The sequence below is a fragment of the Apodemus sylvaticus genome, chromosome 6, assembly GCF_947179515.1.
Source record: "Apodemus sylvaticus chromosome 6, mApoSyl1.1, whole genome shotgun sequence".
Classification (NCBI taxonomy): Eukaryota; Metazoa; Chordata; class Mammalia; order Rodentia; family Muridae; genus Apodemus; species Apodemus sylvaticus.
The window spans coordinates 128,842,314-128,856,412 of NC_067477.1; the positions used below are offsets into that span (position 1 = coordinate 128,842,314).

General features: G+C 43.8%; 1 protein-coding gene across 1 annotated transcript in view; it reads left to right on the top strand.

The window, feature by feature from the left end:
• Positions 1–10,283, top strand: part of Tmem178a (transmembrane protein 178A) — a 58,813-nt gene extending 48,530 nt beyond the window's left edge. Inside the window, exon 4 of the mRNA XM_052184797.1 lies at positions 9,354–10,283. Within this exon, the coding sequence (XP_052040757.1) occupies positions 9,354–9,595 (242 nt within the window). The 3' untranslated portion in view covers positions 9,596–10,283. The remainder of the gene's footprint in view (positions 1–9,353) is intronic.
• Positions 10,284–14,099: the final 3,816 nt, after the last annotated feature.

The following is a 14,099-nucleotide window of genomic DNA, read 5'->3' on the forward strand; positions in this document are numbered from 1 at the left end:
TCATTCTCTGCCTGGACTGATTAGCCAGCCCTTCAATGGAGAACCCCAGCGATGTGACAGTTGAGATGTTAAAGTGGAGAGTGTAGAACACAGTCTTCTTCCTTCTGCCATGTGGCACACGGGCCAGCATTGATGACAACCACTTCTGGACTGTCAGTGTGTAGCTGACAGCTTGGCTACAGCACCACGTGCCAAGACCCAACTCTGCAGCCTTGCGAGGGTTCCTGGAAAGGGACCTAGGGTAGGCCTCCCCCAGGGGCTTAGACCCATGATGTCACATGCTCTGAGACTACACAGGCAAGCACAGTGACACACAGGAAAGACTGAGTCTGTGAGGTCTCCTCTTCCCAGCTTGAAGCTCCTATCCATTGCTAGAGTGTGCCATTTCCGCTGCAGTGTGAATATTGTATTCACAGCATTTGGACTGGGGAGATCAGTGACTCAGTAAGGTGATTGCCCCAAAGCATAAGGGCCTCAGTTTAATTCTCAGAACTCACATAATAATAATAGAATTCTGGGTGTAGTGCTGTGTATTTATAATCTCAGTGATGGGGAGAGAGGCTTTCTAGGGATTCCTGGCCAGCCAGCCATACCTATTTGGTGAGTGCCAGGCCAATAAGAACTCTGGTCTCAAAAAAAGGCTAGCAAAGTTCCTGAGGATGATACTGGGGTTGTCCTGAAGCCTCCACATACATGTGCACATTCATACGTTCATGCACATACACATAGACACATGCAAAAGCACATAAGTGAAACACTCTATTAGATGGCCATGGTAACATAGCTGCAGTTGTTATCATTAAAGGGTTAATTTATGCAACGTTATCAGTCTTAATATAATCTTATTTGTTATAGAATTTTAATCTATCTTTTATTACAGTGTGTGTGTGTGTGTGTGTGTGTGTGTGTTGGTCAGAGGACAAGTTGTGCGATTCAGTTTTTCCCTTCCACCCTGTGGTTTCCCAGGATTAAACTCAAGCTTCGTAAGAGCCTTTATCTGCTGAAACCTTTCTCTGGCACTTAACTGCTTTTTAATACACCAGAAATCTCAAAAAAAAAAATAGAATAAAGCTTGTATTCAATTCTCCTCCGTTGGTGCAGAATCTCACTACCAACTGTATCCATTGTTCTTCACGGGCTGAAGTCTTCTGGGAGAGCCCAGATAGCGTGTGGCACCCCCATGCTGCCAGACATGCGTCCAGGCATCAGTCAAAGCATCAGGAGCATTGGCATCCAACCTGGCCCGACCCTTCCTTTGCTTCAATGCATCTAAATAACAGGAGCCTGCTGAAGTAGTTCTTATCCTGGAATGATCTAGGCTATCCATCAACCACAATCCTAAACCACGGGCCTTTAATACATTATCTAAAACCCTGGGGACTAAATGTGTTTTGGAATTCAAGACCTAAATATTTTACTTTAGAAAGAGAATGTGGCATAAGTATTCTGTTTTATCTAGGATGTTGGCAAGGTTTGGGGCATTGTTGCAAAATCAAATGCATTAACATTTCCGCAACAAAATGCATGAATACCCACACTAAGCTGAATCAGTGGGGACTGTAATAACCTTACCTCTGGGAGGGGAACACTTTGCCTCTCAAGGAAATGGATGCAATATTGCAGAAAAAGATTAGATTTTTTTTTTGTTAAGGAATTGTAGATTGTGTATCTTTTCATCTTGTTTGTTTACTTATTTTTATATGGTTTCTCTGCCTCTAGTAGGCCTGCCACACCATTAAGTTAAGACAACGGAGGCTTTTTGAGTAATCTGTGTGAAAAGGAGCAAGTCTGTTTTGCTGAAACTGCAAGAAGACCAGAATGATGGGCAAGCTATCTGTTAAAGGCACAGGGAAAAGAAAATCGATCTTTATGCCTTTGGGTGTTGTAGTTGCTTATTTAGCAAGCCAGCTAAGCAGAATGAAGCAACTTATGCGCTTCAGCCTTTTAAGCACATCAAAGGAAGGCGGTCAAGAAAGAATGGTCCTCGGTTACCCTAATTATATCTTCCTAGATGGCCATGGGCACCTCAGAGGTTTTAGGGCAGGAAATCAGACTGATGATCTGGAATGGTGGCATGAATTTATTTGCTGTCCCGAACTAAAAATATCCCCTCCAGTCCTGTTCTTCTGTGATGTCATGGTGTGCTCTAATTAAGAATATTGGCAAAAAACCCTTTAATATTTTATAAGGGAAGTAGCTACATGCAGGGGTTATCAGGAAACCAGTAATTATTCATTCTTTGAAGAGATTCCTAATGGTTGTCAGGAGCAAGCTCAGGTCAGGGGAACCTCTCTCTCCTGGGGCCACCAGCTAGGCTAGAAGGATAAGCTTGTTGGGGAGAAGATGGGAGGGGAAGAAAGCGGGAAAAACTGGAAAACTAACCTCTCCCCCTATGGAGCCTCAAGATAGCCTGTAGCTTTTGAACTTCCTGAATGCAAGAATAACTGTATGCCTCCTTTGTACCTTGTGTGAAGTAGGTTGCTACAGATAAAAATCCAATATTGCCGGAAGTAACATGTTGAGTAGGTTGAGTCCTTCATGGGACAGTTTGGTATGAACTACTATTTACAGAAAAGAATTTTTAAAGATTTGTTTTTATTTTGTGTGTCTGAGTGGTTTTGCCTGCCTGTATATTTGCATAGTATGTGCATGCAGTGCCCATGAAGACCAGAAGGGGGCATTGGATCCCCTGGAACTGGAGGTACAGAGCCACTGTATGGGAACCGGGAATCAAACCCCAGTTCTCTAAAAGCAACAAAAGCTCCTAACTACTGAGCCATCACTCCAGCTCCTACAAGTTACTTCTTAAGAGGTTATTAATCAATTTATTGTAGTCTTCAGTTTTGTTTAGCAGGCTTTCTTGACTCTATGAACTTATGTCTGTTAGACGATATGTCGAAATTACAGATAATCCAGAAAGTATATAGTATGTCTGCTTGCAATTCATGTTGGGGAGTGGACAGAACACTGGGTTCCTGATCAAGATCATGTGAGACTATCTCTCATCTCACCAAAACTAGGTCCAGGACATAAAAGACAATAAGTAATTGGTGATGTACTCTATTACGATAGTATAGACTTGCTAAGGCCTATAAAATAATAGAAGTGTACTCCATTCAGTTAGCAGACTCAGACTCAGAAGATGCTAAGAGATAAGTCTTGTTTCTCACAACTTGTGTGTTGAATTATCAGTCCCCAGGATCTCAGAGCGTGGCTTAACTGGGAAACGGGGTTTGTAAAGAAAAACTCACAGTACACTGAGGCAACATGTTGTGTCTTAAGGCAGGATGGATAGTGTTGGTGGCAGAGGAGGGGGTTTGGAGAGTTACATGTGCAGACAGGAGGTGAAGGCAGCCACGTCCAAGGCTCCGTGGGTTCAGAGGCAAAGCATCATGTTGTTGCCTTGAATTTCGATTCACAGCCTCTGGGATTCTAAGAAAATAGCTTTTCTTTTCTTTTCTTTCTTTCTTTCTTTTTTTTTTTAAATCTCCCTGTCTGTAGTACATTACAGTACCTTTACCTAGCTCATGCACATGAACACGTTAAGATGTGTGTGGGACCTAAAAGAGATATCATTATATCAAAGTTGACCTAAACTGTGGATCTGGCTGCAGTAGACATGTCTCTATTATTTAAATTTTTTCCTAGAGTGATCAAATTTAGGATTTGTTTGTTTGTTTATTTGTTTGTTTGTTTGTTTGGTTGGTTGGTTGTTTCCAGACAAGGTCTCACTAGGTAGCTTTGTGTGTCCTGGAACTCGTATATGTATATACACGAAGCTGGCCTTAAACTCACAGAGGCATGGGACATTCCATTGCCTCCCATGTGCTAGGATTAAAAGCATGTGCCGCTATCTCCAGGGGGATTTTTCTTTTAGTACAAACTTCTTTTTACAATTTTGTAGTAAAAGTTTGTGCTTTCTTAGTACATTTTCATAACACCAAGAACAGCCGTAGCCACTGGGCATTTGCAGCTGTCCTCAAGGATGTGAGGGTCTGGATGGATGGACCAGCTCTTCCTGTTCATCTCTCTTTTGTTTTCCTCGTACCCAGAACAACTCAGAGGAGCTTTTAGAAGTAGGGAAGGCACAGCTGGAGGGTAGCAACATCACGATGGCTTGCCTCTGAACCCACCTTGCCTTGGACAAGATTGGAGGGCTTGTGAGAAGAAGGAAGGGCAGACAGGGGCATACGGATGGACCAGTTGGCCTGCTCTCCCTTACACCACATCACCAGAGGCCTCCGTTTGAGGTGTACCTCTTCATAAAAGGACCCGAGTGACTGGAACATGCACATAATATTTTATGATATGATAAATACAAGTAAGAAAGAGAAAACAAGAGAAAGAGACAATTCGATTTGCAAAATGTATTAGTGTTCTTCTGTAAGTATGACAAAATACTTGAAAAAGAAGAAAAGTTTTGTTTTTGTTTCAGACACCATGACCAAGACAACTCTTATAAGGACACATTTAACCAAGTCTGGCTTACAGGTTCAGAGGTTCAGTCCATTATCATCAAGGTGGGAGCATGGCAGCATCCATATAGACATGAGGTAGGAGGAGCTGAGAGTTTTCCATCTTCACCTGAAGGCAGCTAGGAGAAGACTGGCTTCCAGGCAGCTAGAACGAGGGTCTTAAAGCTCATGTCCACAGTGACACACATACTCCAACAGGGCCACACCTTCTAATAGGGTCACTCCCTGGGCCAAGCGTATTCAAACCATGACAGTTTTGTTTTGCCCTTGGGTTCATGGTTTCAGAGTTTTAAGTTCATGACTTCTTGGCCCCGTTGTTTTGGGCCCATAGACAGAATGATCACATGGAGTTCCAATGACCCCCTCAAGAGTACACGTTGGTGACCTAATTTTCTCCTACCAGTCCCCATCTGCCAAAGGTTCCTCTGTCTCCCAGTCATGCTCATTGTTACATATCATACAGAGTGGTCAGCCTCAGAAAGGAGGCTGGTGCATAGCCACTGCCTTTCTCCAGCCAACTATTCCATTTTATTGTTATAGTTAACATTTGGTGCTGCGATTCGAGATCGGGAAAAGGAAGCTAACGTTAATTCCCCTCTCCCCTCCCCTTCCCCTCCCCCACCACTGTCTTTCCTTTTCTCCTGACTTTTTGGCTCATGGAATAATTATGTGTCAGCTTCCTTTCTTGGGCCCACCACTGACATCCGGTTATCATTATTATATTTAACACTCACATGCAGGTAAACAAAGCCTTTTACAAACATGGCCTTTGACGGACAAACTGTAACAGTACAAGTTGGATCTAACAGTGCGGGTGGAAACTGGACCGGGGGAGTGGGGGACAGATTTTAGCTTTAAGGAGCTTCAGACCCTGACATCGTGGAGAAAGAAAGAAATCCAGTTAGAGACACTTCATACAGTGCCCTTGAGGTCTGCACTCACCAAGGGCCCAGGACACACTCATTCAGGGCACAAGGCAAAGAGAAACCTTTGCTCTGGTCATGCTTTTAGATCAAGTGGGTCCTCACCGCCTTTTCCTATCCAGCGTGAACATGGGGTGGAATAATAAAATCCATCACACCAAAAACAGTTTCATAGAGTTGGTGGAAGGAGTGGGTGTTCATAAAAATCAACATTTATTCAGAAAGCAACAGATGCAAGCTGTTGCTTTTTTTCTTTCTTTCTTGGAGCTTAGTTTCCTAACAGTACTGTGGTCACAAAGATGTCTTAGAAAATAAACTTATTCTGGGTCTTGTTTTGGATTAGCAGAATTATGAGCGTTTGACACCATAAGAGGCTTGTGTGTTGCCAAGTCCAGTGCTACACTAAGACTCTAGGGAAGGCTAGGCAATATCAGGGTCACACAGAGCTGAGAGACTGGAACGGATGTTTCTTGCAGCCCAGCCCCGTGAGTTTTACATCAAAGCATGCTTGGGAAGTCTAAGTTTGAACTGAAGCTTTCAGAGGTCATGAAAACTGCGCTGCGTGCAAAAATGCTTGCTTTTAGTCAGTCAGCTGTGTACAGACATCGGAGAGTGAGATGAAGCTGTTTTTCCTGGGTCATTGTTGCACCCTGATGGTCTACCTGTTGATTCTCCAGAGATCAATCCTCCCGCCCCAACAGCCTTATTGTTCTAGCATTCCTTTAGGGTCTTGCTGTGCACAAACGTGGCTTTCGTTGTCAGCGCAATCATGTGCACAGATGTAAGGACATTTGCTCTTCACAAGGCTCGCTAAAAGCAGGGACATATTCTTTTAAATGCTCTAGTCCCTGATAAAAGAATGATTTCCATCCTAGTTTCCCTTGTGGATAACTTGAGTGCTACATCTGCTGTTTAAGGAAAAAAAAAAAAGAAACAGCAGAAAGAAGTCAATAGATATTACTTTATCCAGTTCAGAAAAACAAAATCATTTATTTTAGAGATTAGAAAAAAAGCCAGACGAAGAGTAGGCAATAGCAAGTTATCTCAGATAGAGCACTTTTTTTTATTGGATATATCCTTTATTTCCATTTCAAATGTTATTCCCTTTCCCAGTTATCCCCTTTCCCCCCTCTCAGATAGCCCCTATCCAATCCTTCCTGCCCCTCCTTCTATGAGAGTATTCCTCCACCCACCCACTCCCACCTCCCTGCCCTCAATTCCCTCACACTGGGGCATCTATCCAGCCTTCATAGGACCAAGGACCTCTCCTCCCATTGATGCCTGACAAGGCCATCCTCTGCTACATATGCAGCTGGAGCCATGTGTACCCTTTGGTTGATGGCTTAGTCCATGGCAGCTCTGGGGGGTCTGGTTGATTGGTATTGTTGTTCTTTCTATGAGGTTGCAAACCCCTTCAGCTCCTTCAGTCATTCCTCTAACTCCTCCACTGGGGACCCCACGTTCAGCCCAATGGTTGGCTGTGAGCATCAGCCTCCGTATTTGTAAGGCTAGGGACTATTTTCCAAGTGCACATCTGGAAAAGGATTTAAGTAATATTCCCTCGCGTGATGTGGATGAAGCCAGAGCCTAGAGCCTGTAGAGTGGCACCAGTGATCTTCATCCTCCCAGCTGCTGTGCTCAGTTTGTTTCTTCACTATTGGCTTTGATCTCAAAGCCGCAGATTAAAACGGGTTGGCCTCTTGCTTCTTTATGCCTCTGCCTTTTCAGTTCTAAAATCTGTGTTTCGTGTATCCCCAAGGACATGAAAGCCATTTTTCAGCAAACAGATGCTACTTCCTTTGTCCACAGGGATAATCCAGGGTGTGATGAGGCACTCAATGGGGTTTAGACATCCTGACACCTGATTGAATGCCAGTTTCTGTTTTCATTTGTTTTATTTCAGGAACTCAACAAACACCCTGTTCTCATCCTATGCCCACCCCAATAAATTGCCCCTAAGGGTGTCCTTAGATCATCCCTTTAGTACTAAGAAGCTCTTCTATCAAGGTTCTGGTTTGTGGTGTGTGTGTGTATGTGTGTGGTGTGGTGTATGTGTGTAGTATTTATGTGGTGTGTGTATGTCTGGTATGTGTGTGTGTGTGTGTGTGTGTATGTACATGAGTGTGCTTGTACATGTGCACACTTACATGTTGGAAGTCAGATGGTAACCTCAGGTAACACAAATACAAAACCTTTGTGTTTTGTATTTTGACAGTGTTCCTTACTGGCCCTGTGAGCTAAGCTAGCTGTCTAGCAATCTGGAAGGATATCTCTCTGCCTATGTTTATCTTTTTAGGGCTGTCATTATCAGTAGGTACTACAGAATTGGCTTTTTATGTTGGTATTAATCCAAGATCTTCATGCTTGCAAAGCAAGAACTTTACCAAATGACCTTTGTTTTGTCTGTCCAATCTTGATTTAATGTTCTCGAAGAACAATTGTTTATACAATATTGATATAATAAGGTAAATTTTGGTGTATATATATATATCACATATGTACTATAAATTATTATAAATGCATATATGCACATTATATGTATATGTGGTATATATATTTTTTCTTGCCACTCAAATTAATTGCAATTTGCATGATTGAAGTGAGCAGTATCTTTTTGAAGATATTTACATCAATCCCAAATTCCTAGACTTAATTTATAGTATTTGGAAATATTCATTATTTTATTTTTTAAAAAAATTGCTGAAGGTCTATCCTCCAAAAAGTGGTCGCTTCTAATAATTCATTTAATAACTTTACAGGCAATCTGATGAATATAATAATCATCATTAAAAAAGAAAAGATGATATATTTGTATAATGATTGCAACGATATGAAAACATAGGTCTGGTATAGAGCAAAGGAAATGATAGCAGCTTTATGTTAGATCTGAGAGATGTAAGATTTTTTTTTCTCACTAAAAACAGAATTGCTAAGGGCTGGAATACAACTCCAAAAGTCAGGTGCTTGCCTAGTGTGCCGGAAGCCCTGGGTTCAGTCCCCAGCATTACCTGAAACCAGGCGTGGAGGCTCAGGCCTTTAGTCCCAGCACTCCAGCAGTCAGACATGCAAAGTCATCCTCCCGACGTGTGAGTTCCAGGCCAGCTTGGGCTAAAAGAAACGGTTTCACAGAAAAACAAACAAACAACAACAAAAACGGTGGCCCGGGAGACTGCACCATTGGTAGCATGCTGGTTTTCTTGAGAACCAGAGTTTGATCCCCAGTGCTCAGGAAGCAGAGAAATGGATGTCTGGAGCTCACTACCCAACCAGGTTGCTCTACTTGGCTAAACACCAGACTGTGAAAGACCCTGTCTCAAAAAGAAAAGGGGAGAGCATCTCAGGATGTCACGCGAGATCATCTTCTACCCTTCATGCATCCCTGCCCATGTACAAGTGCCTAGCACCTAGGCACTCATACATGTACACACACACACACACACACACACACAGAGAGAGAGAGAGAGAGAGAGAGAGAGAGAGAGAGAGAGAGAGAGAGAAATCTAAAGACCAGATTTCTTATTAAATTATTATTTTTATTATTTTTAATTATTTCATGTATACAAGTACAGGTTGCTTTCAGATACACCAGAAGAGGGCATCAGATCCCATTACAGATGGTTGTGACCCACCACGTGGTTGCTGGGAATTGAACTCAGGACTTCTAGAAGAGCAGTCAGTGCTGTTAACTGCTGAGCCATCTCTCCAGCCCCCATTATTAAATTATTTTTAAAAACTAAAAACTAAATTGAAACATGCATAGTTACTTAAACTAGGCAAAACAAGTCTGAATGATTCAAGTTATCAGGTCTTTGCCGCAGCGTCTAGAATGAATCCTTTCAAGTAAAGGAACTCCAGGTGTCCCTGGATTTGAAGTGATCTGAGTTGAATAAAGGCTTGTCTGGCATTTGCCTGGTCAGCAAAGCCCAACTGACCATTCTGTTCTCTCTATGTGCAGGGATATTTTGCACCATCTCTCTCGGCACGTACGCCGCCAGTGTCTCCTATGACTTGAACCGGGTCCCGAAGCTAATTTACAGCCTGCCTCATGATGTGGAACATGGCTACAGCTGGTCTATCTTTTGTGCCTGGTGCAGTTTAGGTTTTATTGTGGCAGCTGGAGGTTTGTGCATTGCTTATCCGTTTATTAGCCGGACCAAGATTGCACATCTAAAGTCTGGCAGGGACTCCACAGTATGACTGACTGCACCGAAGAACGCCCAGCCACGGAGCGGAGATGAGTCTGAGTTCCATTAGGAGCAGAACTGAGTTCACATCAGGGTTCCAAGCACAAAGAGGTCTTTTACATTCCAACCTGTTGCCTGCAGCCCTTTCCAGATGACTGACAGAAAATCGTGCAGAACTTCCAACCTTTCTAAGGACAACTGTGGGTTCAAGTGCTTTAATGACTATGCTTTGATTGTGCGAAGGCAGGAAGTGCACTGCAGGACATTTGTGGGCATCAGAAAAGAGGAACGGCGATGGAAAAATTTGTATGATTTCCATTTATTTCAGAAAGATTGTATATAGCGGTTACCAGAGAGTCGTTTCTATTTGCGAGAGGATTCATAACAAAACGAGTATAATTTTCTTGTCACTGTGCCCGGCTTGTTGGATTTTAATGCAGCGTCTTCAGAACTCGTCCTGGCGGTGTCTTGTTGTGTCAGCACCTGATATTTGTGCATTATTTGTGAATGTCCCTTGTCACAAGAGGATTCTCCTTCTGTTGCCTTATTATTACTTTTAATGAATTGACGTCCACTCTCTGTCTTTGTACTGGAGTTCAAACGCATACGAATAGCAGAGCAACCGTGTAAGAGCCGATCTGTACCACTATGCAGCATTGTCTGAAGTCTTCTCTGTTGTTTGGCTTGTGTCTCTTTGTGTTCACTGGATTTCTGCATTAAATGACTGCCCCCTTGTTAATTTAGCTGTGCCTTCTTTCTGTCTTTTGGCTGGGTCAGCAAGTCTTTCCTAGATATAGGCCAGCTGAGAACTGTTCTGGGAGCTATGTTTTGTTTTAAGTTATTATTTTTGTTTGCTTGGTTGGTTTGGTTTTTCAAGGCCAGGTCTTTCTAAGTATGTAGTATGACCTCCAACTCACTGTCTAACCCAGGCTGGCCTTGAACTTGGGGTGATCCTCCTGCCTGGACTTTCTGAGTGCTGGGATTACAGGCATGAGCCACCGTGCCCAAATTATACTAAGCCTAGTTGCTTTATGTGATTAAGCTGGTCATTAGTATTTATCTTTTTGTAGCAATTGTATGTTTGTTATTGATAGAAAATGTTGTTTTCAAAAATTTCAAATATCAGGCTTTAAATTTCATTATCATATTTAAGTCGCCGCCCATTTCGGCCTGTCTGGTGTTCATTTGGTGTTCATTTGGCCTTATGGGCTTTTCAACTTCACATAGCTGCACAACAGAATCACCTGGAAAGTTCTCCAGCAGGACACTAAACTCAAAGGTGAGCATTAGCTTGAAATAACGAAACCAAACCAAACCAAACCAACACCCAGAAATCCTGGCGTGCATCTGAGAAAAACCACCATTTGCGTCAGAATGTGACTTACTTCCAAAGCTACCAACTATGCTAGCTAATTTCCTAAGCACTGACCCTGAGCCCCTGAGCTGCTCCGTGCTTGGAGTTTTTCCAGATGTTACTTTATCCATTACCTTCAAAAGCTCTGCCAGACAGGGACTATTTCAGGGAAGCTCAGGACCAAGAATGAGAACATTTGCTTCATTTATCTCCCACTTAATATCTTCCCACTGTATTTTCTCATATTCCAGTGGAGGGCTGGACGCCAAGCTATTCCTTCCTGTTCAAGACCAGCTCCTTTTCATGTGACACTGTGTGATAAGGTTCTACAAATAGGGGGAAATGTCGCGTCCTCAATAAGACGGTTTCAGAGTTTAATTTCACCGAAGAAACTTCATTCTTTGAAAGCCCATCTTAGTGGCTGAAGATGTACCTCAGTTGCTAGAGCCTTTGCCTAGCATGTCAAAGCCCGAGGTTCAATCCCTTTCACTTCATAGACTGGGCATGGTGACACATGCCTGTAATCACAGAACTTGAGGAGAGGCCAGAGGATCAGAAGTTCAGGGTTGGATTTGACTACTACACAGTGAATTTGAGGCCAGCCTGGGCTACATTGACACCATCTCAAACAACCACACCTGACAAGTTCGGTATTTAGAAAAAGAAAAATAATTAATTTCTCCAAGAGAGAATGAAGTTTATTTCCATATCCCAGTGCCCGCACCTCATCCTGGGGGCTGCTGGGAAGAGGTAGGGATAACAAGAGGCCCTCACCAAGTGCTCCCCACTGGATTCCACTCATTGTTGAGGCCCCAGGCGATGTTCCCTTTCCCGTTCACGGTCTCTCCAGCCTGTTTAACCAGCTGGTCTCTCCAGATGAGATCAATGCATCTAGAAAGGGGCAATTATTTTCATTTATTACTTATGTGGAAATTTCTCAAAGCAGGAGAGTGCTTTCTTTGAAGTCTGTTTGAAAGATCCCCATAGAAGATGTCAGGACTCTTGAACATTTATATTCCAGCCACCAACAGCAGTGTCTGAGCAAGCTACTTTTGAAGTCTCCGAGACTCTTCCTAGTGGTATGAGGTGAGAATGGAAGAAAGCTTCGCTGTGGCGGGAGGTGGAAAGGGTCACACACCAGACAGGTGCCTGGGAAGCTTGGGGAGTTCGGAGAATCCAAACAGGGGCTGGCAAGAGCCTGCAGGCTCTAAGAGCTGGGAATATGCAGAAGGAGCCTGGCCAAGAGCCCCCCCCCATTTCTGTTTATTGTCCGGGCAATGAGGGAATGGTGTCAATATTGGGCATTTAGCCTCCATCTTGGGCCCCCCTAGGGGTGTTTTCGTTAGCTGGTGAGTGAGACTGGTTGACATGGCTGAGCGGGACTCTGTGTGGGATGGAACATTCTTGCTATTCTCTGTTCGCTCGCTGCCCTGGTTTTCACCGCATGTGTGTGGGAAGACTATTTCTTTGCCTCAGAGGATTTTGATGGACAGTAAGTAGAGGTAGCTGAGCTCCTTTGAAGTGGGGACAGAGTGGAAGAGTCACAGGAGGCACTCCTTATGCTGGAATCGCCCAAGGGCACCCCAGAGACAGCAGAGGGAAGAGGGAGGTGACTTAGCTGTCCCCTCCCTGCAGGGATGCTGGGGCTTTGGGTATAAAAACTCTCATATCTAAGCAGTATAAGATTTGTAGGCAGAAAACTACAAAGCACTGTAGTCCTCTGACTTCCATACATGGGCGTCCATTAACAACTGCTGATGGCCAGCCACACCCTTTAATCCCAGCACTTGGGAGGCAGAGGCAGATTGATTTCTGAGTTCAAGGCCAGCCTGGCCAGAGTAAGTTCCAGTACAGCTAGGGCTACACAGAGAAACCCTGTCTCAAAAACCACATGCAGAACAAAACAAACAAAACCAAAACCACCCATATCCAAAGACCAGATTCAAAAGTTGTAAAGAACCAAGCCTTGGTCAAAGACTTCTCAGAAGTGGCAGTAGTGGCCTTGAAAAAGCCTAGGGACATTGACCCATCTGTGCATATGTCTCTTTAGAATGTTGTTGTTTCAGTCCTACAAGGTAAGGTTCTGAATGATGCGTGAGTGGATTTACAGAGCATCTGAGATTGCAGGCTAGAAAAAAGAATCACACCTACCTGCCACATAGAGATACCATTTAGGAAAGAAGGCTTTAGCCGAAGCCCCATGAGAGGCCACGGGGTCCGCACTGCCCCTCGCCTGAACTACCTTGTCTGCAGTTCCCCTGCAGTGTTAGAACCTCGACCACCCACTCTGAGGAAACCCTGCCTTGTTCTTTGGATCACCAGGAGCTCTTCAGAGTCGAGATTGTCATATCATAATATCCCCCATAAAATTAATTATATATTTCAACAAATATTTCCGGAACGCCTATCGTGAGCTAAGTGCTCTGCTGGACTCCTGGAAAACACTGCAGCTGAAGCAAGGCTCTTGCCGGCATGAGGCTCATGCTGTAGTAAAATGAAGTGACTCACAGATAGGTAAATCTATGATTTCTGGTCCTAAATTTCATAAGTAGAAAACTGAAGTAAATCCGACAGTGGTTTCCACAGGGTGCTTTGGAGTGACGATCAAACCTTGGGCTGTGTGCCTTTCCCTGCACATTGTTCATACAGCTTACATGAATTGTTTCAAAGACTGGACGGTGCTTTCTGAAGAGTTCCCATTGGGAACAGAGATAAGTGCTGGTTCCTATTTAGGGGTATGGAGAGGCACCTGTGGGGGGGGGGTGTCCCTAGGATAAAAAAGTGGAAGCCTGTGTGTCTCAGGGAAACTGTCTGTTAAGGGCTGAGTATCTGGGGTACTCAGTGCCTGAATGCCGCCTCTAGGTCCAGTCGGGCTGGTTTGCTCTGGCCTTGATATGTTTGAATTTACACCCACCAAATCACAAGCCTTCTAGACACTGTCCTTGAACAGGCTTCACTGCCAAAAACCCTGTCCTCGCCAATTATTATTCCCGTGTAGATTACATGCTAACTAGCGTTAACCAGACTCACAACTCTCTCAAGACACAAACCGCTGTGTTCCTACTATGTCTCTACTGCTGTGCCCAATGTCTGGTTCGCAGTAGGTGCTCTTAAATCTCTGTGGAATCAATGAATGAATTCAGTGCCACAGATATAAATTCTT